Source organism: Canis aureus, chromosome 16 (assembly GCF_053574225.1).
Source record: "Canis aureus isolate CA01 chromosome 16, VMU_Caureus_v.1.0, whole genome shotgun sequence".
Taxonomy (NCBI): domain Eukaryota; kingdom Metazoa; phylum Chordata; class Mammalia; order Carnivora; family Canidae; genus Canis; species Canis aureus.
Window position 1 is genome coordinate 41,171,994 of NC_135626.1, and position 27,139 is coordinate 41,199,132.

The 27,139-nt window shown below is 52.4% G+C and overlaps 3 protein-coding genes across 3 annotated transcripts; 2 read left to right on the forward strand and 1 right to left on the reverse strand.

Moving 5' to 3' along the window:
• The first annotated feature begins 2,140 nt into the window (after positions 1-2,140).
• Positions 2,141-13,032, forward strand: IFI35 (interferon induced protein 35). Its single transcript, XM_077853377.1, has 7 exons — positions 2,141-2,352; positions 11,199-11,297; positions 11,654-11,801; positions 11,878-11,984; positions 12,080-12,269; positions 12,365-12,471; positions 12,685-13,032. The coding sequence occupies exons 1-7, from the start codon at positions 2,335-2,337 to the stop codon at positions 12,874-12,876; spliced, it is 861 nt and encodes a 286-aa protein (XP_077709503.1). The 5' UTR covers positions 2,141-2,334; the 3' UTR covers positions 12,877-13,032.
• A 130-nt stretch (positions 13,033-13,162) lies between these two features.
• On the reverse strand, positions 13,163-20,333 carry VAT1 (vesicle amine transport 1). The gene is made up of 6 exons (XM_077853375.1): positions 19,680-20,333; positions 16,451-16,658; positions 15,878-16,048; positions 15,681-15,770; positions 14,908-15,149; positions 13,163-14,753 (listed from the first exon to the last, which is right to left on the reverse strand). The coding sequence occupies exons 1-6, from the start codon at positions 20,316-20,318 to the stop codon at positions 14,670-14,672; spliced, it is 1,434 nt and encodes a 477-aa protein (XP_077709501.1). The 5' UTR covers positions 20,319-20,333; the 3' UTR covers positions 13,163-14,669.
• A 1,985-nt stretch (positions 20,334-22,318) lies between these two features.
• On the forward strand, positions 22,319-25,893 carry RND2 (Rho family GTPase 2). The gene is made up of 5 exons (XM_077853378.1): positions 22,319-22,502; positions 22,987-23,074; positions 23,857-23,966; positions 24,728-24,862; positions 25,069-25,893. The coding sequence occupies exons 1-5, from the start codon at positions 22,401-22,403 to the stop codon at positions 25,321-25,323; spliced, it is 690 nt and encodes a 229-aa protein (XP_077709504.1). The 5' UTR covers positions 22,319-22,400; the 3' UTR covers positions 25,324-25,893.
• Positions 25,894-27,139: the final 1,246 nt, after the last annotated feature.

Below are 27,139 nucleotides of genomic sequence, written 5' to 3' on the forward strand. Positions count from 1 at the left end.
ATGAGACATTGGGTGGTGGGTGAGAGGCTGTGGGAAAATATATAAGGCCTTTGTGAGCTTGGACTAGTACTGTCCTGAGCCTGATAATCCTTTCATCATTTGGACACCCTTGGTTGGTAAGGTGTGAGCTACTGAACTGTTTTCCAAAAAAGAACTACTGACATTCTCGGGTGCAGAGTTCTTTAGCATCTTTAAGCTGGCTTCAGCCTGTCACATAACCTAGAGAGAACTTGGGCCACTCTACTACTGCCTCTCCCCCCTCCCCCCAATTGGGAATGCCCACAGGCCCCTCTCAGTGGGCCCTGCTACTTTGGATTTAGAGCCACCAATCTGAGGATCTCAAACCAACCACAGAGTGCCATAGTCCCACTTGGATTTACTAGGTCAGAATTTGTAGCAGATTATCTGCTGATAACTGGTGCTGCTCTAGATAGGAGTGGGGACTAATGAAAGCCTGATCTCCCCCTTCACCCACCCATTCCTAGTGAGATCAAGAGGTCCCCAGGGCAGCCCCGGTGGCCCAGCGGTTTGGCGCCGCCTGTGGCCCGCGGTGTGATCCTGGAGACCTGGGATCAAGTCCCACACCCAGCATTGAGCCTGCTTCTCTCTCTCTCTCTCTCTCCCCTCTCTGAATAAATAAAATCTTAAAAAAAATAAAAAAAAAAAAAACAAAGGAAAAGATGTCCCCAAATGGCCTGGCTGGCAGAGATAAAAGATGTGATTCAAGGGTCTTGGCCATGGTTGGGTCACTAGTACTTAAGGATAGGTATTTGGCCCTTCTCTGGCATTTTACCTTTTACTGGATACCTATGACACTTACTGGTGAAATAGGCTCTCCAGCTGAGCTGGTCACTAGATGGAAGTAGGAGTGAAATAGGTGTGTTCACCAAGCATTGCACTTGGCATGCATCCACCTGAAGTGTGGGGGAAGGGTTAGGTCTGTAAATTACTTGAAAAATCCTGGACTGGAGATTAGGAAACCAGTCTACAAAGTCCTATGTCCTTTAATTTGATTTCTTACCCTTAAGTATGGTCCGTCTACCTTAAGTCTGTCTGGGGACATTCCTAAGTACCTTGCCTACTCAGTCACAAATGGAAGTGAATTTAAACCCTCTGACTAGAGGGCAGCCCTGGTGGTGCTGCGGTTTAACGCCGCCTGCAGCCCGGGGTGTGATCCTGGAGACCCGGGATCAAGTCCCACATCAGGCTTCCTGTATGGAGCCTGCTTTCCCCTCTGCCTATGTCTCTGCCTCTCTGTGTCTCTCATGAATAAAAATAAAATAAATAAATCTTTAAAAAAAAAACAAACGTGATACAACGTCCTCTGTGCTGGGTTATGTTACTATTTTTAAAAAATAATAAAAAAATAAACCCTCTGACTAGAAACAATGAGCAGCCCCAGTGGCTCAGCGGTTTAGTGCCGCCTGTAGCCCGGGGTGTGTGTGATCCTGGAGACCCTGGATCGAGTCCCATGTCAGGCTCCCTGCATGGAGCCTGCTTCTCCCTCTGCCTGTGTCTCTGCCCCTCTCTCTCTCTCTCTCTCTGTCACTCATGAATAAATAAATAAAATCTTTAAACAAACAAACAAAAAAAAAGAGTTCTTTCTACTCTGCCTCAAGGCCCAAATTCAAATACTATTCCACCCAGGTTTGAATACGTGGCTTGACTTCCCAGCAATATGACTTCGAGCAAGTTTCTACACTCCACTGCCTCAGAAGTTTAGAATCTCGTCCATAAAATGGCAAAAACAGAACTGACTTTGTGGGGTTGTTTGGAAGATTGAGTTAACTCGTGAAGCAGAACCAGTATTGGATCAGCTCTCAAACAAAATGGCTGGCTACTCGTACAGCTTTGCAAACGTGGAGAGGCCTTAGCCAGCCTGGTTACATTTCTCAATCTTAATTAGTTCTTATGCACCCGGCATCTTTCTGGGCTCCGGGGAAATAACAGTAGACAAAATTCTACCTGCCGGTTCCTACTGGGATTAATAGGCTGGGAATGAGTGGTTGATTGGGGCCTACATCCTGTTTGCAGTTATTTGTGGGTGGCTTCCCCTCCGGCCTCCAGGGGGTGAAGTCAACTTTCAAGACCAGAAAGGCTCCTCCCAGAGGTGGGGCAGGCGGCTGGGGGCGTGTCAAACCAGCAGAAGGGATTTTGCAGAAATGAAAGTGGAAGCAAAGCCTGCAGGCAGAGCCATCAGAAGTGCATGTCAGGCCCAGCTTGGAGGAGACTAAGACACCTCAGAAGGTAGAAGCAAGCGTTTCGTTACAGAGAACGCTGCCACTTTGCGCCCAGCTCTGAAGCCTCAGCCCTTGCCAACCAGACCCCAGGCTCATGTCAGTCTATGATGCGGTAAGTGAAGAGAGTGTTGGGGGGCGGTGGGAGAAGCAGAGGAGCATTCCTCTTGGCTGAGAATGTGCAGGTAGGTATCTCAGGGCCTGGTGGCCGAGTGTCTCTGCCCATCTCTCAGACCTGCTAGAGGTTGGGGGAGAAACACCGCTGCCATTACCTCTCCCCTAACCCATTGCCTCAGAGGCAGTTCTATATCCTGCACCTCAGGAGCTCCAGAAGTCCTCATGTGAATGTGCATTTTTTCTGAGCCAATCCACAGTTCTCTTTCGATACTCAAAGGGCTTTGTGACCCAAAAAGTTTAAGATTCATTCACACCCTGATCTCCTGAGATCTTGCCCAACAAACTTCCCCTCCTTATATTTCATCCTAGAGTTGAAATGGATAGTTCCACACCTTACAGTTCATTTCAGTTGAACCCTGGGCCCTCTTCCCGGTCACTGGAAGACGTGTTACTCCTCAAAGAGCTCACCTTCCCCCTGCGAGCTGTGGTCCTCTCTTTCCTGACCTGTGAATGCCCTGACTCCTGCTAGACTATGACTGGTCCCCTGTGTAGCCTGTTCACCTTTGATCCCTAGACATGCTAGCCCTGTGCCTGGCAGGCAGTCAGCACTCAATAAACAGCTGTGGGATGAATGAATTTCCTCCTCTCTCCAGCTTCTTCAGTCTTTCCCTCCCTGCTACTACCCCGTCTGTTATAAGTACACAGATGTCTCGCTTGGGAAATTTTCATTTGCACCCCAAGTGTATTAAGATCACAGGCTCAGAGCCCCTGGCTGGCTCAGTTGGTGGAGTCGGTGACTCCTGATCACAGAGTTGTGAGTTCAAACCCCACGTTGGGTGTAGAGATCACTTTTTAAAAAAAGAAAAATGGGGCAGCCTGGGTGGCTCAGCGGTTTAGCGCCGCCTTCAGCCCAGGGCGTGACCCTGGGGTCCCGGGATTGAGTCCCACGTAGGGCTTCTGCATGGAGCCTGCTCCTCCCTCTGCCTGTGTCTCTGCCTCTCTCTCTCTCTCTATCTCTCTCATGAATAAATAAATAAAATCTTTAAAAATAAATTTAAAAAAAAATAGAAAAAAGAAAAATTAGGGCATCTGGGTGGCTCAGTGGCTCAGTGGTTGAGCATCTCCCTTCGGCTCAGGTCATGATCCCAGGGTCCTATAATCGAGTCCCACATCAGGCTCCCCATGGGAGCCTGCTTCTCCCTCTGCCTATGTCTCTGCCTCTCTCTGTATGTCTCTCATGAATAAATAAATAAAATCTTAAAAAAAACTAAAGCAGGGCAGCCCCGGTGCCACAGCGGTTTAGCGCCACCTGCAACCCAGGGCGTGATCTGGGGACCCTGGATCGAGTCCCAGGTCAGGCTCCCTGCATGGAGCCTGCTTCTCCCTCTGCCTGTGTCTCTGCCTCTCTCTCTCTCTCTCTCTCTGCATCTCTATGAATAAATAAATAAAATCTTAAAAAAAAAAAACTAAAGCAGATAATCCATAAATTAATACACTAAAAACTTAGCACACTGCTTGGCAACTACTAAGCATACAATATGTGTTTGTTATTTATTTTTTAAGATTTTATTTATTTGAGAAAGAGCATAAGAGATAGAACATGAGTGGGTAAGAGGCAGAGGGAGAAGCAGCTCCCCACTGAGCAGAGAGCCTGTTGTGGGGCTCCATGTGGGGCTCCAGCCCGGGACTCTAGGATCATGACCTGAGCCAAAAGCAGGCCCTGAACCACCTGAACCATCCAGGTGCCCCAATATGTGTTTGTTATTATTGTTATTGCCAACCTTTCAGAATCCCAGTTCCCCAAGATTATCTTGATTCACCTCCATCTTCTACTTCTGCCAAAACTACTCCCTTGAAGAGCCTTTACATATTGGAAGGTAGATTCAGGAAACGCTTATCTTTTAATCACACTAAATTTATTATTGAGAGACAACCTCTGTTTATAACATTTTGCTATTTTCCCAGTTTTTTTATGCCTTTTTTTTTTAACTTTTTTTTTTTTTAACTAATCCTTACACCCAATATGGGGCTCAAACTTATGACCCAGAGATCAAGAGTCACACGCTCTTGCAAGACTGAGCCAGCCAGTCGCCCCCTATGCATTTTTATGTGTTAATAAATATCCTTATCAAATAAAACTTTTTCCAAAACATTTTTTTAGGATCTTATTTATTTATTTGAGAGAGTGCACAAGCAGGAGGAGCTGCAGGGATAGAGAGAAGCAGACTCCCTGCCAAGCAGAGAGCCCAATGCAGGGCTTGATCCCAGGACTCTGGGATCACGACCTAAGCCAAAGGCAGATGCTTAACTGACTGAACCACCCAGGCACCCGGAAATAAAACTTTTTAAGTCAACAGAATAGGATCATACTTTCTATACAGTTTGTATATCTTGCTTTGGGGGCTTATTGTGAGCATTTTTTCATATCATTAAATGTTCTTCTATATCTTTTAATTGCTACATGATATTTATTTAGCTATTCCTCTATTGTTAATCATGTAGATTTCTATTCGTTTGTTTTGTTGTTTTGTTTTTAATGTAAGCTCTACACCCAATGTGGGGCTCGAACTCAGACCCTGAGATCAAGAGTCATATGCTCTACTGGCTAAGCCACCCAGACACCCCTCTTTTTGTCTGTTTTATTTTTTTATTTTTAAGATTCTGTTTATTTACTTATTCATGAGAGACACAGAGAGAAAGAGAGGCAGAGACACAGGCAGAGAGAGAAGCAGCCTCCATGTAGGAAGCCCGATGTGGGACTCGATCTCGGGACTCTAGGATCACACCCTGGGCCTAAAGCAGGCTCTAAGCCGCTGAGCCACACAGGCGTCCCTTTTTGTCTGTTTTAAATAAAGCCACAATAATAATCTTTTGTATGTGAACTTTGTAAGGCTATTTCTTTATAAGTAGCACTGTTTTTTGTTTCTCAGTCTCGGGATTCATTCTCATTCCTCATCTTAGTTGGCCTGTTAGCAGCATTCGGCACAGCTGCTCCTCCTCCTTGAAACCCTTCTTCACACTCCTGTTCTCCCTCCAGGTTCACCTCCCCACCCCCCATGCTTCTCCCTGGCTGGTACTTCTTCTCCTGACCCTTTGTGTTAAATGCTCCAGAAATCAGCCCTTGGACCTCTCTATGTCTGTACCCCTGTCACTGTTGCTTTCATGTAGTTGTGTGACTTTTTTCATGATCTTCCTTAGTTTTGTGACTTTATCTTCCCTCCATGAATAACTCCCAAATGTATACTTCCGGCCTGGACCCCTTCCCTGAATACTGGATCCCTAGAAGAAACTGCTACCCTATGTCTCTGCTGGAATATCACATAGGCACTTTATACCTAATATGTTCAAAATAAACTCCTAATTTTCTGCCCTAAGTCTTTTCCACCCACAGTCCTCCCCATCTCAGAAAATGGCTCATATTCCCTCCATTTGCTCAGGCCAAAAAGCTTAGAGTCATCTCAGACTCCTCTCTTTCTTCCACACTCTACTTCTGATCCATCAGCAACTTCAATCAATCTAGACTCCACAGCTCCTCACCACTTCCATCCACCTGGTCCAAGCCAGCAACATGGCTTCCCTGGACACTGTAATGGCCTCCTTGGTGGTCTCCCTGCTTGTGTCCTTTCTCCACAGCAGTCTAGCCACACTATAGCTAAGTAATCCTGTTAAACTTTAAGCCTGTCTACGGCTTCCCCCATCACAACATGTCATAGGCTCTACGTGGTCCAACCCCATTTCCTCTGTGACTTCATCTCTGGCCACTATCCTCTCAGTTCCTCTGCTCCACCACCTTGGCTTCCTTGCTATTCCTCAAATACGCCTGACAAACTCCCTTCTCAGGGCCTATGTACTTGCTGTTCCTCTGTATAGAACTTCCCCGTGTACACATGGCTCCTTCCTGCATCTCCTTCATTTAAATGATCAAGTATCATCTCAGCTAGGCCTGCTCTGATCACCCCATTTAAAATGTACTCCAATGTTCTCTCTCTGCCCCTGCTTTGTTTTTCTCCACAATATTACCACTAGTATACGGTAGATTTTATTTATTCTCTTTATTGTCTGATTCATCCTCTAGAACATAAACCCCACAAGGAAGTTCTGTTTTGTTCACGATTGTGTCTCCAGAGCCTAGAACAGTACCCGGCACTTGGTAGATGCTCAGTAGCTAATTCTTTTTTTTTTTTTTTTAATTTTTTTTATTATTTATTTATGATAGTCACAGAGAGAGAGGGGGGGGCGGGGCAGACAGAGAAGCAGACTCCATGCACTGGGAGCCCGACGTGGGATTCAATCCCGGGTCTCCAGGATTGCACCCTGGGCCAAAGGCAGGCACCAAACTGCTGCGCCACCCAGGGATCCCTCAGTAGCTAATTCTTGAATGAGTATGAGCAAGTAGACATCTTACAGCCTCCTTTCCTTGAAGCTCTGCTTCCTCCCTCTTCCCCCTCTGTGTCTCTGACAGTCCCCAGTCCTGGCCCCAGCCCTCTTTATCTCTGACCAGCCCCCCCTTTTTTTTTCCTCTTCCATTCCTTTGTCTCCTCTGCCTCCTGACTAGGTATCCTCAAAGATTAGATTTTTAAGGCTCTGTCCTTCAAACAGTTCTTCCTTCCCTTGGCTTCTTCCATCACCACATGCTGTTCCAAACCAGAGTCCTTTCTACTAAGTCCTGTCCCTGACCCTGTGTGTCTTCAACGGCCTTGGGTTCGGCTTATTTTGGCCCATTAATTAACCCTGACAGACCTCAGGTTCTCCATCTATAACATGAGGATTAATAGGGGTGCCTAGGTGGCTCAGTCAGTTAAGCATCTGACTCTTGACTTTGGCTAAGGTCATGATCTCAGGGTTGTGGGATTCAGCCCCACGTTGGACTCCCTGATTAGCTAAGAGTCTGCTTGAGATTCTCTCTCTCCCTCTCCCTCTGCCCCACCTCCCTGGCTCACACATTCACTCTCTCTCTTTCTCTCTCAAATAATAACTCTTTTAAAAAAATAATAAAAGGAGGATTAATAAAATAGAAAACACTCGGGGATCCCTGGGTAGCTCAGCGGTTTAGTGCCTGCCTTGGGGCCAGGGCATGATCCTGGAGTCCTGGGATCAAGTCCCACATCGGGCTCCCTGAATGGAGCCTGCTTCTCCCCGCCTATGTCTCTGCCTCTCTCTGTGTCTCTCATGAATAAATAAATAAAATCATAAAATAAAATAAAAATAAAATAAAATAAAATAGAAAACACTCAACATAGCACGCATTATGTGTCAGGCACCTTTGTTTCCAACAAAATTATATATAGGTGGAAATTGCTATTATGCCCATTTTACAGATGAGGAAACCAAGGCACAGAGAGCTAAATAACTTGCTCATTGTCTTGCAGTCCTAGCTAGGAGGTGCTGGATGTGAGCCCTAAAGTTTATGCTTTTTTTTTTTTTTTTAAGATTTTGTTTATTGGGATCCCTGGGTGGCGCGGCGGTTTGGCGCCTGCCTTTGGCCCAGGGCGCGATCCTGGAGACCCGGGATCGAATCCCACGTCAGGTTCCCGGTGCATGGAGCCTGCTTCTCCCTCTGCCTGTGTCTCTGCCTCTCTCTCTGTGTGACTATCATAAATAAATTTAAAAAAAAATTTAAGATTTTGTTTATTCATGAGAGACACAGAAAGAGAGGCAGAAACATAAGCAGAGGGAGAAGCAGGATCCCCATGGGGAGCTTGATGCAGGACTCCATCCCAGGACCCCAGAATCACAATCTGAGCCAAAGGCAGATGCTCAACCACTGAGCCACCCAGGTGTCCAAATTCATGCTTTTAAACTGCCACCCAATACCCCTATGATGAGCATAGATAGTGTGAGATTTTTATCTTTATGGGGTAGTTAGGTTGTAAATTGGCAAGTAAGGCAGGAGCATAAAGGTAGTCAAAATTAACCTTAAATCATTTTTTTTAACCTTAAATCATTAACTCACCCCCAAAATATCCAGAATTTATAGTCTTTCAATGAGCTCTGTGTAGAATGGATTGCAGTTTTTTTCAATGGACCACCAGTTGCACCTTGGCTTGCATTTAGGAGATAATGTTATCCTGTCATATAAATAATAGCATATATAGTTGAATTCATGTAAGTGACTATGATTGGCCTGTGTTGTCTTTCAGAGGGTCCTAGAAGAGAGAAGTTTGAGTTTGGTGTTGAAGATAGGAGGCCATTTTGTGATACTTAAATTGAGTTGGCATTCAACTATGCCCCGCATCTAGCAGGCCCCCAGTAACCATCGGCTCTCTTCTTTGCCTGTTGGGTCACTGGCTGGCTGGCTTGCTTGCTTGCTTTAAGATTTTATGTATTTATTTGAGAGAGAGAGAGAGAACCAGAAAGATCACAGAGGGAGAGGGAGAAGCAGACTTGCCACTGAGCAGAGAGCCCGATACGGGGCTCGATCCCAGTATCTTGAGATCATGACCTGAGCCAAAGGCACACACTTAACTGATCCAGGTGCCTGGGTCACTGGCTTTCTACCAAACTCTTGACACCTAGGTCTGCAACCTCGACATCATCGTTTCAGTTTGTCCCCTCTGTCTCCTTAATATACACACCCGGAGTCCTGGAGCTTTCCTCATGAAATATGCTCACCCGCACATGCCCATTGCTAGACGCCCAGCCCAGCTCCTGCCACATCCATGGGAATTAGAAACTCAGTGTCACTTCCCAGTTCCTGATGCTGGAGTTCATCCTGCCATAGCTGCCAAATTGCTCCCTTAAACACTGTGTCTACTACCTCACACACCCCCAAAATCTTCACTAGTTCTATTTCCTACTGATATCAAATCTGAACTCTCCTACTTGAATGGTTCTTTGAAAAACTCTATATTTATTGGGGTACCGGGGTGGCTCAATCGATTGAGCAACCAACTCTTGGTTTTGGCTCAGGTCATGATCTCAGGGTCATGAGACTGAGCCCCACGTTGGGCTCCATGCTCAGTGGGGAGTCTACGTGAGAGTCTTTCCTCCCCCTTTACCCTTCCCCCCTGCTTATGCTTTCTCTCTCAAATAAATACATAAAATATATTTTTTAAATATTTTATTTATTTGACAGAAAGCAATAGAGCATAAGCAGGCAGAGTGGCAGGCAGAGGGAGAAGCAGCAGGCTCCCCGCTGGACAGAGAGCTCCACATGGGGCTCCATCTCAGAATCCTGGGATCATGACCTGAGCCAAAGGCAGGCACCCCTAAAATAAAATCTTTTTTAAAAATGGGAAGAGGCAGCTCTGGTGGCTCAGCAGTTTAGCGCCGCCTTCAGCCCAGGGCATGACCCTGGAGACCCAGGATCGAGTCCCACGTCAGGCTCCGTGCATGGAGCCTGCTTCTCCCTCTACCCGTGTCTCTGGCTCTCTCTCAGTCTCTCTCTCTCTCTCTTTCTCTGTGTCTCTCATGAATAAATAAATAAAATCTTAAAAAAAAAAAAAAAAGGGAAGATACAGGATCCTGAAACCACATTCCCACATGAGAAAATCTTGGCTGGAGCTGAGAAGAGGATGCCACTTAGGTGGGGACATGCTCTCTCCAGTTTGAGTTCCTAGCACTCCCTGTTATCCACACTGGCTTCCTGGACTCATTGATGTCATCTGTCCAGCCCCTAAAGTTCCCTTATTTATAGAAATATAAAGAACTGGGTGCCTTTCTCACTACCCATCAACCAGTGTTATTTGGTCAAGCCCTGGGTTCCTCTGTTTAAAATAAAGCAAACTCACACTGAACATCTCCAGTGCCCTCTGAAATATGCTCCCATCCTATCATTCATTCACCACATTCATTCATTCATTCAACACACATTTTTGAATGCCTGTTTTGTGCCAGGGACTCTGCCGAACACTGGGGACACAGAGATGGCTAGGATAGAGTCCCGCCTTCCCGAGTGAGCTCACACTTCTCTGAGCTGACCTTATTAATCAGGCCTCCCAACCACACAGTGAACTCGCCAGCTCACGTCTACTCCATCCCACAAACAAAGGTGCATTCATTCGTGTCCCTGGTGTCATTCCCTTGCCCATGTTGTCACTCTCTGTCTCTGGACTTGCTCCAAATCACACGCAGCCTGAAAGGCTGCTTAGTACAGCGGAAAGACCACTAGTCAAGGGACAAGCTGGGAGATGTGGGGGATGTCGCTCCCCCACTCTGGGCTATATTTCTTCACTGGAAAGCACAGATTGGAGTCAGACTGCATAGGGCCGAATGACTTTGGGCAAGTCACTTATCCTCTCTGAGCTTTGGTTTCCTCGTCTGTAAAATAAGGCTAAGGGAATTTATCTCATAGGGTTGTTTCCAGAATTGAGCGATATAATGCACATAGAAAGCTTGGCATATGGCCTGACATACAGTAAATGCTTCATAAATGTTAGCTAATAGTATGATGTGTTGCCATTCTAAGCCTGCATCCCCTTTGGAGGCCTCCCTAGTTATGTTAAGGCCTATGGGACAGTCCCTCCTCCATACTCCTAACATGCTTCACAGTGGGTCCTGTGGGTATGGTGTCTTGGGTACTGTTTCGTACAGACCCGATGGCTGGCCTCTTGTCCCCCACTACCCTGTGTCAGTGCTTGGCACCCTGCAGCAGGAACTCAGTTAGTGTTTGTTAAAGGCATAGTCTTCTGTAATGAACCAACTGTGGCTGCTGCCAAGGCTCCTCCTGCACCCCCCAGACAGTGGCTGAGATGAGGCCAGGTAAGTCCTGAGGAAAGTGGGCCAGGCCCAGCCCAGGGCTGGACTCTCCTTGAGCTGAGCACCAGCTCTGCTGTGGGAAAAGGCCTTCCACTGGGCTCCTTCTCCAGGAAGGCAGGTGGATGTCTGGTCATCTCCCCCTACTAGGCCCTCTGTGCGCTTGAGGAGGAGCAGACCAGACTGATGAGGAGGCTGCAGGAACTGCAGCAGCAGAGGAGAGAGCTCAGGGACATCCCCCCTGACCAGGTAAGCTGGGAGAGAGGGTGGCCTGGTAGAAAGAACTAGAAGTTACTCTCTCTCCTGGCTCCGCCACTTCTTTGCCTTGTGTGACCTCCAGTGTGTTACTTGAGCTCTTGGGACATGTGTTCTCATCTGTAAAGTGGAACTACCAGACTTGCTGGTGTGAGAACAAACTAAGATCTTGGGAGTAAAGTGCCAGTACAGGCTTGGCCTATGTTCATCCACTCATTTATCCAGCTCTTCTTTCAGTAAATGTACTTGTTCCTGGCATTGAGCACAAGGAACAATTTCCTCCTGGGGGGTGGGGGTCAGGCCTCTCCCGCCCCTGAAGGCTGCATCAGCCTCCCTGCCCTGGCCTCCAGGTCCCATTCTCAGTACCTGCACTCCCCCTGGTGTTCCGAGGACACACTCAGCAGGGCAAAGAGGTGCCCACGTGTTTGGTTTCCAAACTGCGGATCTGCTACCCTCTGCCAGGAGGTTCTGCTCTGGTCAACTTTGATGACCCCAAGGGTGAGCTCTCATGAGAAGCCCTGGGAGGGAGGCTGGGAGGCATCCCAGCACTGACCTTGCTGCTTCCTCATGCCAGTGGCTGAGAGGGTGGTACAGCAGAAGGAACATAAAATCGACATAGAGGAATGCCGGTTGCGGGTGCAAGTGGAAGCCTTGGAGCTGCCCATGGTGACCACCATCCAGGTGAGAGAACAGCAGGGTCCTGGGATGTGCAGGGAGTGCCATGGCACTTGGGCACTGGGAAGTGGGGCTGGACCTCTCCTTCATGTCTGCCCCAGGTGTCCACTCAGATAAGCAGGTGGAGCGTGCTGGTCAGTGGGTTTCCTGCAGGGCTCAGACTGAGTGAGGAGGAGCTGCTGGACAAGCTGGAGATCTTCTTTGGCAAGATCAGGAATGGAGGTGGTGAGGTGGAGACCCGGGAACTACTACTGCAAGGGGGTGTTGTTCTGGGTTTCACTAAGGACACAGGTAAGGGCCCTGCCCACAAGTTTCAGGCTGATGCATTAGACTGAGGGACAGCAGAGCCCTTGATGCCAGACGTCCATCCCTCTCTCTCCCCACAGTGGCGCAGCACCTGTGCCAGGTTGGCCAGTTCACAGTGCCACTGGGCAGGCAAAGTTTCCCTTTGAGAGTCTCTCCCTACCTAAGTGGGGAGATTCAGAAGGCAGAGGTAAGTGGGAAGGTAGAGAATCAGAGGCTGGGCAAGGAACCTGTCTGCCAGCCAGAAACTTGCCCAAAATGGGATCAGAGTCCCCAGACTCCACTGCCCTCCCCATTGCCAGCCTCTCCAGCCTCCTGGTCCCTCCCATACCCCCACGGTACCGCCTGTCCCTAGTCCCTGACTCTGGAGAGCCTTTTGCCCAGCTCCTGGCTCCTTTTCCAGATCATGTTCCGGCCGGTGCCCCAATCAGTGCTAGTGCTCAACATTCCTGATGTCCTGGATGGCCCAGAGCTGCAGGACATCCTGGAGATCCACTTCCAGAAGCCCTCTCGTGGAGGTGGAGAGGTGGAGTCCCTGAGAGTTGTGCCCCCGGGACAGCGGGGCCTGGCAGTCTTTACTGCCACATCGGGCTAAGAGCCTACCCTTCTCATTGCCCCCACCCTTCAGCCAAGCCTCTCTAACCAGGCTGGAGTCAGGTGCATTGGGTGCAAGAGATTGTGCTAGTCAACAGCGGCAGGGATTATGGGTTGTACAATGCTGCCCAAGAACAATAAAAGTGGCGTGACCTTCTTCTCATTGCATTTCCTGAAAGGAAACTTGACTTGAGCATGGAAGGAGGAACCCTAACCTTCCATTCTCAAGCACTGGCCTTCCATGAGCCCACCTTCCCCTCCACTCTCAAGAGGCAACAATCAGGACCCAGGGTTTGGCTTTTTATTGACACAAACACAAAGGCAGCTTCGGTAAACCGGGGTGGGGAGGGTTGGGGGGGGTACACGAAAAGCAGAAATCGCACTTCACACGTTCAGGCCTCATTTAGACAATGAAGAGGCTGAGCTCCTCACCTCACCTCCCACTGGCAGTGCCTGGGCAATAACCCAAAATCCACGTCGGAGGGCCGAGGGGGTTATACCCCTCCAGCCAGGAAGTCCCTGCTTTGGTTCCAGCAGCCCAGGTCCTCAACACCCCCTCCTCCTGACCGCCCCCACCCCCACCCCGTTCCATCTCCCCACCCATGTAAACAAAGTTTGGGGCTGAGTTCGAAAAGGCGCCCCCTGCTCTGAGAAGGCCGCGAGCCTCCCTTGATGACACAGGAAATGTGCTTTGATTTTTTTTTTACTTTGGTCCCAGAACAAGAAACAGATGGCACAGCCTCTCAAAGCTCAGGCTGGTAAATGCCACACTTATCTGCAAGGCTGAGAAAGTTTCCCTGCCTTTTTCTTTTCAACCAGCCACAGAGAAATGACAGCCCCAGAGACAGGACACAGCAGAGACCCCAGGAGGCTAGGGCTGGCCCCTGCCCCCCCACCCACTGGCACGCACACAGATTTTTGGCAGTGTTGTGGGACTGGGAGGCAGCAAAACCCCAGCTCCAGCAGAACAAGGAAGGCACTGGGGAGTACGGGGGTAGAGAAGGAGATGTGAGACAGGGACCCCCGCCCCACATGCAAGCACAGGTTTTCCGTTGCTAAGGCACTGAGAACAACTCCAGAGAACTCAGTGAAGGGGGAGGTGGGGGGGGCTGTGTCCCTCCCACAGTTGTGACCTAGGGGAGCAGGTCTGATTCCCACCCCTGTTGTAAGAGGCAACGTTGGTGGAGAGTGGCAGAAAACCTGGAGGTGGAAGCAGCCCAGTTGTGCTTGAGGAGGTGGGGGACAAGAGGCCGCAGAGTTCAGAGGTGGGCCCTGGTTGGCCTGGGCTGAAGGGACACGAGGGCCAGACGGGGACATGCTAGATTCACACAGATTGGCCCCATATCCTGAGCTGACATTTCAATTCTTTGGGGGGTGGGAGGGGTCGGTGTGGGGTAGGGGTGGGAGGGGAGATGAGGCAGAGGTGGAAGCACACAGAACTGGACGGAAAGGGATTGGCTAACCTTGGCACAAAAGCAGCACAGCGGGCCCAGGGAAAGGGTGGGGGCAGGAAGCAGCCGGCCTCCCTCTGACCCTCCCTGTCCCCTTGGCAGGGCCCAGACATCCAAGTGGTCACTTCCCAACCTCTTCCGAGGGCAGGAAGGGGGAGGGGGCAGCCCTGCCTAAGGAGACAGAACAGGGCAGGGGAGAGGTCATCACGACGGAGACCTTTCGGGGGAGAGAGGGCAGTGTTATGAGAGAGGATGAAATGTAAGAGAGTCTGGTGATCAACATTAACGCGGCTCCCCAGTGTCTCTCTTCCCGGGCCATGAGGGTCTCTGCCAGCCCCCCGCCCTAGTTCTCCTTCTCCGGTCCAGGCACCAGGAGGACTTTGCCCACATTCTTCTTCTCCTGCATCTGCCTCATGGCATCTGCCACCTGGAGAGGAAAACAAGACCTGGCTCCCAGTGCCGTCCAGCCCCTCCAGAGAGCCAGCCTAAAAGAGTCCCCCTCCTCTTCTCAGGAATCCCACCCCTGGGACCCCAGCCTTCAGGGCTCCCACCTTGGCCCTCCCTGCAGTCATCACACTCACCTTCTCAAAGGGCCACACAGAGTCAATGTGGGGTTTGATGTGGCCCTGGTTGTACAGAGCCAGGAGGCGGGCCACCACACCACTGACTAGCTCTACCTCACCCTCCAGGTAGCCCAGGTGGAAGCCACACACAGCTCGGTTGGCCGGCAGCAGCTGCAGAGCAGTCACGCTGAACTGATTCCACCATGTGCGTGCCAGGGCCATCAAGTTCCGCTTGGGGCCGGTCAGCAGGTTGGCCATTCCTAAGGGATGGGGAGACACGGCCTGTAAATCCCAGTACCAGGCATGTCCCTGTCCAAATCCATGCTCACCTGCCCTCTGTGGGCCTCTTAACATATCTACGGCAGCAACACGGAGTGCCAGCTAATCCCCCCACCTGCTGGCTGCCAGGCCTAAATGGTCTCCAGCTGACTCAAAAATTGCCCTCATCTTTATTTATTTGTTGACTTTTTTGTGAAACAGTTTTTCAAATGACAATGCAGCTTGCCCAAGAAGCCCAGGACGGTAAGACATAGGCAGGCCAACTGATGATGGATTTTGCATCTGGAATACTCCCCAAACGGGAGAACAGAAAGAACACAGAATTCACTGTGACTTGTAGGAAAAGGAGTGAATGAGAATGACAATAGCTCCACCCCGGAGGCAGCAATCTGCAAGCAGCACCCAACCCGGCTCACCCTCACCCAGATGCTTGCTTGAGCACCTGAGTCCCTGGGCCTCTACATCATGCCCTTTAGACCCACCCTGCTCCCCCTCACAGCCTGCTAACTCACCATAGGTGACCACTTTGCCCATGGGTTTGAGGAGATTGTAGCCCTTGGCAGTATCTGACCCACCCAGGGGGTCCATGACGATGTCCACTCCTGTCACAGAGTAGAGGGGGTGCCCAGGAACAGCATTAGGATCCACAGATCTGGTGCACCCCTCCCTGTTCTGGGCCACCCTGTCCCTGTCCAAACGCCCACCCCACCTTTGGGGGAGATCTTCTTGATCTCATCCACGTAGTCAGTCGTGTGATAGTCGATGGGGTGTGTGACCCCGTTCTCCTTCAGCACCTCGTGCTTGCTGGCCGAGGCTGTCCCGAACACCGTCACATTCTCCACTGTGCGGCACAGCTGCACGGCGGCCATACCCACACCCCCTGTGGCAAGATGGTTTCATGAGGGGGGATGTGGGGTCACCCCGCCACCGCCCCCTGTTCCTGCCTCTCAAGGACTCTGCTCATCACTTTCATTTTGCCTGGGCTCACGCAGAGGCTTTCTCTCCTCATAACAACATCCAATATCCATGATGGAGAACTGAGGGGAGGGTAGCTGGCAAAGGAGGGGGTGCTGGCTGAGGGCACGTTGCTATGGATAGCACGCCAGGCTGGACCTGGTGCCTGAGTGTTACCACGGCAACAATACTGCAGAGCCCTCTGGGAGCCAGAGGCCGAGGCAGCCTGGTGTTGCCATGACAACCGTCCAGACAGGCTGCAGGGAAGGGGCCCCGAAGGAAATGTGGGTGGGGTAAGGGGGGGGGATGAAGGGAGGAGGCCTGTCACCTGCAGCCATGTGTACCAAGACGCTGTGGCCAGGCCGTAGATTGCCGAAGTCAAAGAGGACCATGTAGGCTGTGATGTAATTGACCAGCAAGGCAGCGGCTTCCTCAAAGGTCATGGCCTCTGGCATCTGGAAGGTCTGGGCTGAGGGCACAGTCACCTCCTCCTGCCACATGCCTGACCGGATCAACACCATCACCCGGTCCCCTACCTTGAAGAATGAAAGAAGAGTATCAGTCGGTCCCTTGCCCGTTCACCCACTGGCAATTTATGACCTTCTACTACGTTCAAGGCCCTCTTCCTGGCAATGAAGTGGCAAAAGAAGCAGCCACAGTAGTCACAGTAATAGTAATAATAATACCACGGAAAATAATAACAACTTACCTTTACTGAGTGCTTACCAGAGGCCAGGCCCAACTCCAAGTGCTATAGTAAGTTTATTATATAAAAACACTCGATTAATCCTTCCCAGCTCTTTGAGGTAGATACTGTCTTTATCTCGACTATAGATTTATACTTCACTATTGTGTAAGATCCCTGAATGCAAGAAGCTTATGGTTAGGGCAGCATGGAGTACTGTTTAAGAGATCAAACTGTTTTGGTTTAAAAAAAAAAGTAAAAAAAAAAAAAAAAATGGGCTCTGCTGTTTATTGACAGTGTGACCTTGGGCAAATAAAAACTATTTAATCTTTTTGAGCTCCAGTTTTCCTGTCTGTAAAATAGGGCAATTATAAGGATTAAGTGGCAAAAAAAAATCATTTGGTAATTTTTAGCTCAGTGTCTGGCACAGAGTAAGCAGTTCAAAGTATCAGGTAATAATAATGATAGGGGGCCATAAAGATCTCTGAGCAGCTTGGCTGGTGCAATAACCTCACAAGAAGCATTTGAGCCAGCACTGGGGGCTCAGAAAACACCTTCACCCAGAGACAAGGGGTTGGGGTGATGTACAAAGACAGCCACACAGCACTAAACCACCAGGAAGAGGTATCCCCTCTCCCTACTCTGGACCCACCCCAGCCACCTGCACAAGAGCCTCACTGCAGGAGGGAAAGGGAGCTAAGAAAACAGAATCTTTCCCTGCAGCTTAGCATCTGGGGTCAAGAGGAGGGCAGAGGAAAGGGGGTAATCTCTGAAGAAAGCAAGGCCTCTCCTCACTCTCTGAAGGCCATGCAGAGGGAAATGTGGGTGCTATTCTAGGACAATCCTGGTCTGTTTTGGTCCCTGCCAGGAATGATGGGAATTCTGTACATTAAGGAGACTTGGGATCGATCCATGGAGAGAGGGATGGGAGTCCCACACACACCTCTTTTGTTTTCTTTTTTTTTTTTTAACATTTTATTTATTTATTCATGAGAGACACAGAGAGAGAGAGAGAGGCAGAGACACAGGCAGAGGGAGAAGCAGGCTCCATGCAGAAGCCTGACGTGGGACTCAATCCTGGGACTCCAGGATCATGCCCTGGGCCAAAGGCAGGCACTAAACCACTGAGCCATCCAGGGATCCCCAACACACACACCTTTTCATGTCCCCAAGTCCCCACACTCCATGCACAAGGAGGACTGAAGGCAGGCTGGCATCTGCCCTTGCCAGCACCGGCCTGAGATGAGGTCTGGGGAATGGAAGCATTCCACCCTAGGACTCAGGACTAGCAGACTCAGAAAGAGCTCAGGAGTGCCGGGAAGTGCAGTGGTTAGCCAGGGCTGTGACCAATCTGGCCCAGAACAAGGTTCATCTACCCAGGCTAAAGCCCACTCCTCTGCCCATCACAGGGCAGGGCCATGACCCCTCCTCCTTCCACATCTGGAGGGAAGGAGCGCTCTCCCCACAGAATCCAGCCTCTTACATCAGGTTCTTGCTCTGGACAGGATATCCTGTATTTACTAAGCGGAAAGTGTGGGGAGGGAGGTTAGGTGGGTGGCCTTCAAACATGAACTACAATTCCCCCTTCAACACACACACCAAATTCCTCATAGCACCTTCTGAAGAGTGGGATTACTTAGAAGTCAGTGGAAAGGGTGGAGCCAGAGCTGAATGGAGGCAGAAGCACTTTAAAAAGATGTTTGCATGCACAATAAATCCAAGAATTCCAGCTCTGGGATCTGGGACTAGCAAGAGGAAGGTTGCATCTGAGGGGCCTCTCTTGCAGGGAGCTGATTTAAAAAGAAATCCCCAAACAAATGACTGTGCAAAGGCTTCACTCTAAATCTCTCACAAAATTGCTCATTTGGAACTCTCCGCTGTCCGGGTTTGTGGCCAAGATTAATGATAAACGAAAGGAGAAACAGACCGGCAGAGCTGGGCCAACCTGCTCCCGGTGCCACACCCCCCCACCCCAATCCCCCAGTCCAAATGGGCACCGTCGGGGTTTCTGAGGCGAGGGTCCTCTGGGAGTAAGGAGGAGGCGTGTTCCCCACCCCCACCAACGCCCCCGCCCCCCAACGTTCCCAAGGGCAGCCTGGGGTCGCGGCCCCCAGGCTGAGTCACCGGAGGAGGAGATAGTGCAGTCACGGGATACAGAGAGCCTAAAACAAAGATCCAGAGACCCAATCTCGTCCCCGCCAACCCCAAGATCAGAGAGGCAGTGTCAGGCCGGTGGGAGAGCGGGTGGCAGGCTCCCTCTCCTCCATGATGGGCGTGCCTCCTCTCTTTGGCCCAGCTCTGGGAGGGGCCTCCTCACACCCCCACAGACCACGGGGCTGCATGTGACTGGGGCTCTGGCAGGGTCATGCGTCCCCGCCCAACCCGGACTACATAGGTCCCCAAGCTCCTCGGGGGAAAAAAGGCACTGATCGGTACTCAGGGTCACACACCACAATTACCCGGGAAATGTTTCGTGCCAGGGGTACAGGTGGGGTTTTAAGCTGGGAGTTGGCGGGGGGGGGGGGGGGCGAGGAGGGGGGGTAGTTGGTAAGGTCGTTGTGCGCATGCGCCCGAGTGCCTTATTGTATTTCCCCCCCACCCCCCCAAACTACCACCACCGCCGCCGCTTCTGGGCGGCGGCCACAATTAAAAATGGTCGGGGAAGGGACGATAACTCCATCTCCACTACCTACTCTCCAATACAGACCCAGTTCCCCAGCGCCCTCGACACACAGGTTCCCTTCCAACGCCTTCCACGCCCGTCTATCCGGTGCCAGTTTTCCTCCGCCCTGCCACACCCCCGGCCCCCGCCCACTCGAGACCCACTGCATGGCCTGGGCAGCCTCTCCCCGCCCTGCCAGGGCCCGCTCACCTTGCGGTCGTTGACTCCCTCGCCCACCGCGATCACGACGCCGGCGCCCTCCATGCCCGGGGTGAGGGGCAAAGGCGGCAGCCGGTCGTACAGCCCTTGCCGGGCCATAAGGTCGGCGAAGTTGAGCCCGCAAGCCCGGACGCGCAGCGTCAGCTGCCCGGGGCCGGGGGCCGGGGGCCCGCCCGGCCGGCTCTGCAGCTTCACCTTGTCGTAGCCCCCGAAGCCGGTGAGCACCAGGCACCGCAGCGGCGGCGGCGACGCGGCGGCGGCCCCCTCGGAAGTCGCGGGTGGTTGGGTGTCGCCAGCGGCCTCGGCTTTCGGTGGCTGAGAATGGGCGTCTTCTCCGGCCCCTGCTTCGGCCGCGGCCACCACGGTGGCCGCCTCGGCTGCTTCTCTCTCCGCGGACATGTCTGGGACTCCCGACGTGCGCGCAGCTGGACGGAGGGTGCACAGCTGGGGAGGGCGGGGCGCGCGTCGCAGGCTGCGGCGGCTGCGGACTCCGAGCGGGAGGGGGGGCGGGGCACCAGGCGGGGGCGGGGCCTCGCGCGCCGACTTAAAGGGCCAGGGCCATCGCGCGGGTGTAGCCGGAGCGCGGAACCAGGAGACCAGGAATGTCTGGAGAGACCCTGGCGAGGGCATTCTTAAGGTCGTCCAGACTGCGACTTAATTTCCGTATTTATTCATAATAAATCTATGCGAGTTAAGCAATATGTAAAGGACAATCTGAAGAACGATCCCGAAACCTGAGCTTCGGAAAGCCTGGGTGGCTCAGTAGTTGAGCGCCTGCCTTCGGCTCAGGCCATGATCCCGGAATCTGGAATCGAGTCCCGCATCGGGCTCCCTGCGAGGAGCCTGCTTCTCCCTCTATGTCTCTGCCTCTCTCTCTCAGTCTGTGCCTGTCATGAATAAATAAATCTTTAAAAAAACAAAATCTGAGCTTCTATCAGATTTGGGGAGCCAGAGCAGCCCGGGTGGCTCAGCGGTTTAGCGCCGCCTTCGGCCCAGGACGTGATCCTGAAGACCCGGAATCGAGTCCCACGTCGGGCTCCCTGCGAGGAGCCTGCTCCTCCCTCTGCCTGTGTCTCTGTCTCTCATGAATAAATAAAATCTTAAAAAAAAAAAAAGATTTGGGGAGCCAGCCACCTATGGACTAGAACCCAAACAACTAAGCTGTTCCTCAGGCTCTAACTGTACCCACATGTGACCCATTCGTGTGGTCTTGCATTGGCAACTTGGAGCAGGGAAGCCAACTCTAAAACTCTCCATCTGGGGCAGCCCGGGTGGCTCAGCAGTTTAAGGCCGCCTTCAGCCCGGGGTGTGATCCTGGAGACCCGGGATCGGGTCCCACATCAGGCTCCCTGCGGGGAGCCTGCTTCTCCCTTCTGCCTACGTCCCTGCCTCTGCCTTTCTCTGTATCTCTCATGAATAAATAAATAAAATCCTTTTAAAAAAATAAAAGTCTGTTAAAGCTCTGTGCCTCGACTTTTCCTTCTGTAAAATGGTGATGATATTGCTTGCGCTAAAAGATAAAATCAAACCGAGTATAACCTATTTAAAGAAGCGCTTTTCAGGATCCCTGGGTGGCTCAGCGGTTGAGCGCCTGCCTTCGGACCGGGGCGTGATCCTGGAGACCCAGGATCAAGTCCCACGTCCGGCTCACTGCATGGAGCCTGCTTCTCCCTCTGCCTGTATCTCTGCCTCTCTCTCATGAATAAATAAATAAAATCCTTTAAAAAATTAAAAAAAGAAACAAAGAAGCGCTTTCAAGTGTAAAGCATTACATGCAAACACAAAACACTGGTGTGATTATCGCTAGGCTTCGGATCAAGTCTTAAATGACCTTAGAGCTTGTCTCTGGCTCCGGCAAGGCTGTCATCGTGGACAGTTCTATTATCCTCTTCCTCCCCATCTCTGTCTCCCCAAAGTATCCACCAGAGGACGCAGTTCACCCGAAACTTTCCACCCTGGTCTCGGCTGGAGAAAAACTCAGTCCACACTTCCCTGCTAGTCCAGGCCCGCGGTGAAGCCACCCCGGCCCCAGACTATGACGTTCGTTGCCATGGGGACGGAAAGCCATGATGTCACCATTGACCGGGTGGGTGTGTTGGAGTCAATACCTTCGTATCCCCAAGACTCCCTGCCGGGACGATGAGAGAGAAGGGAGTAAGATCGAACCAAAAAGACTCCCTCCTTCCCCTGCCATCTCGCGTCCCCTCCTGTTCAGGAAGCGGATGGCTGCCCCCGCGCGTGTCCGCACTAGCACACCGGCGTGCACGCGTGGGCACGCACAAGGCCCGAGCCTCGCGCGTTTGCTTTCACCCTACCCCTCAGAACTTCACCGGAACTCTGCCCCGCGCCCCTCTCCAAAGAAGTCAAAACACTCAAATCAACCTGGCTTGGCCCGCCCCAAACCCGCAGGGGCTCCCCAGACCCCCCGCCCCGCGCGCTGGAACCCTGCTCCGGGCCCTCGGCTTCCCCGGGCCCCGCCCCACTCCTCTGGGCCCCGCCCCCTAGGCTGCGCGGGCGGGAGGCGGGGCCGGGGGCGCGGCTGTCGGGCTGGGGGCGGGGCGGAGGGGGGGCCGCGGCCCCGGGCGGGGGCTCGGCGCGGGCCCGCGAGATGCCGGTGTCGGCGGCCCGAGCGGCTGCAGCTGCAGCGGCGGGGGAGGCGGCAGCGGGGCCCCGGAGGGGGGCTGCGCAGGGGGCCGGCGCGTAGCCGGGACTATGGAGGGGCAGAGCGGCCGCTGCAAGATCGTGGTGGTGGGGGACGCGGAGTGCGGCAAGACGGCGCTGCTGCAGGTGTTCGCCAAGGACGCCTACCCCGGGGTGAGGGACCCGCGTCTTGGGAGGAGGGCGCTGAGGCCGCGAGGGTGGGTGATCAGGGCCCTAGGGGACGAACCGAAATGGGTGCCGGGGTAACCAGGGTCGAGAGAGAGGGGTTCGGAGGACCGGGGACCGAGGGAGGCGTTGGGGGCTCCGGGGGACTGCAGAGGATTGGGGTGGGAGGGATTTGGGAGCAGTGCGAGATGAGTGGGGTTTGGGAGAACCAGAGATCCAGGAGGGGACGCTAGGGGAATGTCGGGGGTCCTGGGCATCGGAGAGGGGAAGAACTAGGGGCCGAAGGGACCGGGAGGGGGTCTGGGAGCCTAGCAGACATTCCGCTGAGACAGCCGCTCCCGGGATCTCCTCTTTGCCCAACACCAGACCAACTTGCGTCCAGGGGCTGGGCTGGAAGATGTGTGGGAGTGAGGAGGGCATTTGTCTGGCTTGAAGACTGGAGGATCACATCTTGACCCATCCCTCTCTGCAGAGTTATGTCCCCACCGTGTTTGAGAACTACACCGCGAGCTTTGAGATCGACAAGCGCCGCATTGAGCTCAACATGTGGGACACTTCAGGTAGCCAAGTCCCTGGGGTCACCCTGACTTCCTAGGCTCCTACCCTCGCCCCTCCCTTGGCTAGACTCTTAGGCTCCAGGTAAGCCCAGCCCATCCAACCAATTTTAGGAGGAAGGAAAATCAATGTTCTGCTTAAAACCAGAGAAACTGAGGCAGAGTTTGCAGAGACACATAGAAACCTTGTCCTAAGGGAGAGAAAGCCCAGTATTCGATCCTCTCAGCTTGCTTACCTGGGAAAGTTGGGAGGAATGGATTTATTTTGGAACATGTTTCTCAGGAAATAGAGCTGGGTTTAGAAAAGACAGTTAGAATTTGTTTGAGGGGTGGGGAACTGCTTCTATAGACTGAAGTATAGAAATCTGAGATGTCCCAAGTGAGTGGGAGAGCTCTGCCCCAAAAAAGAAGGTTTTTGTTTTTTTAAATCTTGGCTCCCCTGGAGGGCTTTAGAAGACGTCTGTCAAAGCCCAGAAAGCACATGCAAACTTTTGAGAATGTGGAGAGATTTCATGAGCTTCTCAAAGACTCAGAGAAGATGAAGAATGATTACTTTTAAAGAAGCCCTTAGGGAAGTGGAGAGCTGTTCTCTGCCATCTAACCTCACCTTTGCCTATTCCCATCCTTGGAGAAACCCAGACTCCTTGATGGTATCAATAACTGACTGCTCTTTCCATTCTCCACTCCTAGCAACCCTTGACCAGGATTGGTAAGGTCTCCCATTCCTTTCCAGGCCACCCACCCACTCAGGACCCTCATCTGTCTCCTCCCTCCCTGTGTTCTCTCAGGTTCCTCTTACTATGATAACGTCCGACCCCTGGCCTATCCTGATTCAGATGCTGTGCTCATCTGCTTCGACATTAGCCGACCAGAAACACTGGACAGTGTCCTCAAGAAGGTGGGAGCCTGGGGAAGCAGGATGGTTAGACTCAGGGGGACCAGAAAGGATGGTCCTGACACAGCATGGGCCAAGAGGAAAGAGTGATGCCTGGGGCATGGTCATCAGCTGGAGAATGTGTGAAGCTCTCTCATCCTTCTCTATCCTGCCCACTCTTCCCACCCCCCGCTTCCTGGAAGTCTGCCCTCAGAGCTGGATTCAGCACCTGGGGGAGACAGAGGAGGACAGGGAGAAGAACTCAAGAGATTCCTTATCTATCCTCCCCATCTCCTTGGGTGTGGGAACACCAGATGGAGGGATTGGGAATGCTGCTTCAGGAGCTCTGGAGAACCCTGTGGTCTCCTCTCCAGGCCTCCATTTCCATGAGAAAAAAATGAGAAAAGCCCATGTTGAAAGGACAGAAGTCCACTAAAGCAGCTGTAGTGGGGGGGGGAGGGGAGGTGATTGGTCTGTTCTTGGGAACAAATTTGGGGAAGGGGTTGGGAATGGGAAGGTTTCAGGCTGGTAGACCCTTCCTGGTCACTGAGGTAGAAGCAGGACCCTGCGATCCAGGACCACAGTCCTTCTCTCCCTTCCCTTTCCTATACCCCATCCTGCTTCCAGCCCAGGCCCACCATTCGTACCTTCCTGCTCACATGGGAGAGTCCAGAGGGGTGCATGGTTTCTGCATGATGTGAGGAAGGGTGTTCTCCTGGCCCAGAGCAAGAGTTCACCGTGTGCCTCCTCCTATCCCTCCATAACTGTTTTCTTCCCCCAAATAGTGGCAAGGGGAGACTCAGGAGTTTTGCCCCAATGCCAAGGTTGTGCTGGTTGGCTGTAAACTGGATATGCGCACCGACCTGGCCACACTGAGGGAGCTGTCCAAGCAGAGGCTTATCCCAGTTACACATGAGCAGGTGGGACTCTTGACCTCTGACCTAGCCCCAGCCTGGACCTTTCACTTCTGCCCCTCTCCATCTCTGATTTGATAACATCCTACTTGGTTCATCCCTTGCTCAGCCTCTGACCTCTGACTGGATCCCTTGATAATACTTCCACCCCACCCCACCCAGCCTCCCTGCCCCTTGCCCCATAACTTCCTCTATTCACTCCATCCTTCCAGGGCACTGTGCTGGCCAAGCAGGTAGGGGCTGTGTCCTACGTGGAGTGCTCCTCCCGGTCGTCTGAGCGCAGCGTCAGGGATGTCTTCCATGTGGCTACAGTGGCATCCCTTGGCCGTGGCCATAGGCAGCTGCGTCGTACTGACTCACGCCGTGGACTGCAGAGATCTGCTCAGCTGGCAGGCCGGCCGGACCGGGGGCCCGGGACCGAGAGCGAGATACACAAGGATCGAGCCAAGAGCTGCAACCTCATGTGAGGGGCCAGGGTGGGGCAGAGTGTGAGGAGGGGTGGTGAAGGGCACAAGTGTTCCCCCTGCTGCACCTGGCTTCCTGACCGCCTGACGCTGGCAGGGACTTCAGGCCAGGCTGAGTGAGCGATTCTCCTGGGCAGGAGAGCTGGAGGCAGAAGGGTGCCACCATTCTCCACATCCTCACCCCCCTCCTCCCTACAGGAAGTGGAGGAAGCCAGCAGGACAGGCATCTGGGCTGGGAGCTGGGCTGGAGGGGGTTGGGGAAGCTGGCATCAAGCAGTGACTTTGGCTGAGTCTTAATATACGAAGGGTGCCTTCCCTCCCCACCCCCAGAACCCATAGCCTGGCCTTGGCTTCCTTCTCTAAGGAAAGTGTCCATCTGTGACCTTCCCTTCGCCTCTCCCCCTCTACCCCGTTCCCTCCCACGGCTGTTCTCACTCAACCTAACCTCCAGGCCACATGCACTAAATTAAAACAAGTTGAGGAACCCCTCCCCCACCAGCCCACCCCACCATCCTAGCTCTCCCTTGATCCCTTCCCCCAACTGTCCCCAAATAAAGCCCATGTCCATGGAAATCGGCTGTGGCTTTAGTTTTGTTGCTTTGTAAAAACCCACTCTACCACTTTCTAGCAGCAGGAGGGAAAAGTTAGGCTTCAGGAAGAACTTTTCTTGTCTCTGCCCATAGAGAAAAAAGGCCATGGTCAGATTAGCAGTGTCCTTTTGGGAACCAGAGGTGGGGGAGTGAGAGATTGGGGGAATATCTATCTCAATGAGCCAGACAATCCCAAAGCAATTAGGGGGTATTAAAGTGGTCTAACATGCAATCCAGGCCTCAGCCCAGCTGAGGCCTCCTGCTAGTGTGGGAGGGGTCCCGCTGAAGTGGTCTAGGCCCCTGGTACACCATCTCCAGCCCAAGCTTGGAATCTGCTGGTGCCCTAGGAGCCATGAGGGTAAGGAAAGTATCAAAATCCTCTACGTCACAGAAGCTGACTCTTCAGGGCAGTGAAGTTACCCAAGGGGACAGTAGTTTGATTCTGGGGTTTCCTTGGAGGTGAGGGTAGGGGTTCTCATTTCCAGCTTGAGCTCCTTGATGATTTTGGAGGGAACATCAGCTGTGAGTTAAGGTCACAGTCCCCCTACCCCAACCCTGGAGAGGAGGAAAGCCGGTGGAGGGGCTGGCCAGAGCTCTTGTTGTCAGGAAAGACAGTGCTGGTCTGTTTTCTTGGGAGTCTGGTTTCACATTGTCCTGTATTCCCTCCCTGGCTCTGGTCCCATTGGCCTCTTTTCGGTGACATTCTCCCCCAGGAACCATCCCTGGCCATCCCCTCCCCCAGCCCCAGCCAGTTCTCCCTGACACACTCTGGGCGAGAACACAAACCTCATCCTCCCATCTGCTGGGTTCCCCCGAATTCACAGCCCATTCTTCCCTCATTCATTCAGCAGATACGTACTGAGCAATGAACTGTGTGCCAGACACCGGCTTGTGGTTCTGAAAGGACCAGTCTCTGTGCTCTGGAGGCCAGCCCAACAGGGAAGAGAGGTACCCTAGGTATGGCAGGGCTTTCTTGTGGGAGCTCCTCAGAGCCTCAGGTGACCGTCCTCTGAGCCGGGTACTAAGGGTTGAAGAGGAGTTTGTTTACCAGGCAGGGGAGGGGTAGGAAAGGCATTCTGGGCAGAGGGTATAGCATGTGCAAACACGTGGCAATGAGAAAGAGTGTGCCATGGTGGGGGCGGCCATGGCAAGGAGGGCAGAAGATATGGCTGGAAAGGTACATCAGGGCCACTGCAAGGCCCAAGAAGGAACCAGGACTTCATCTTGAG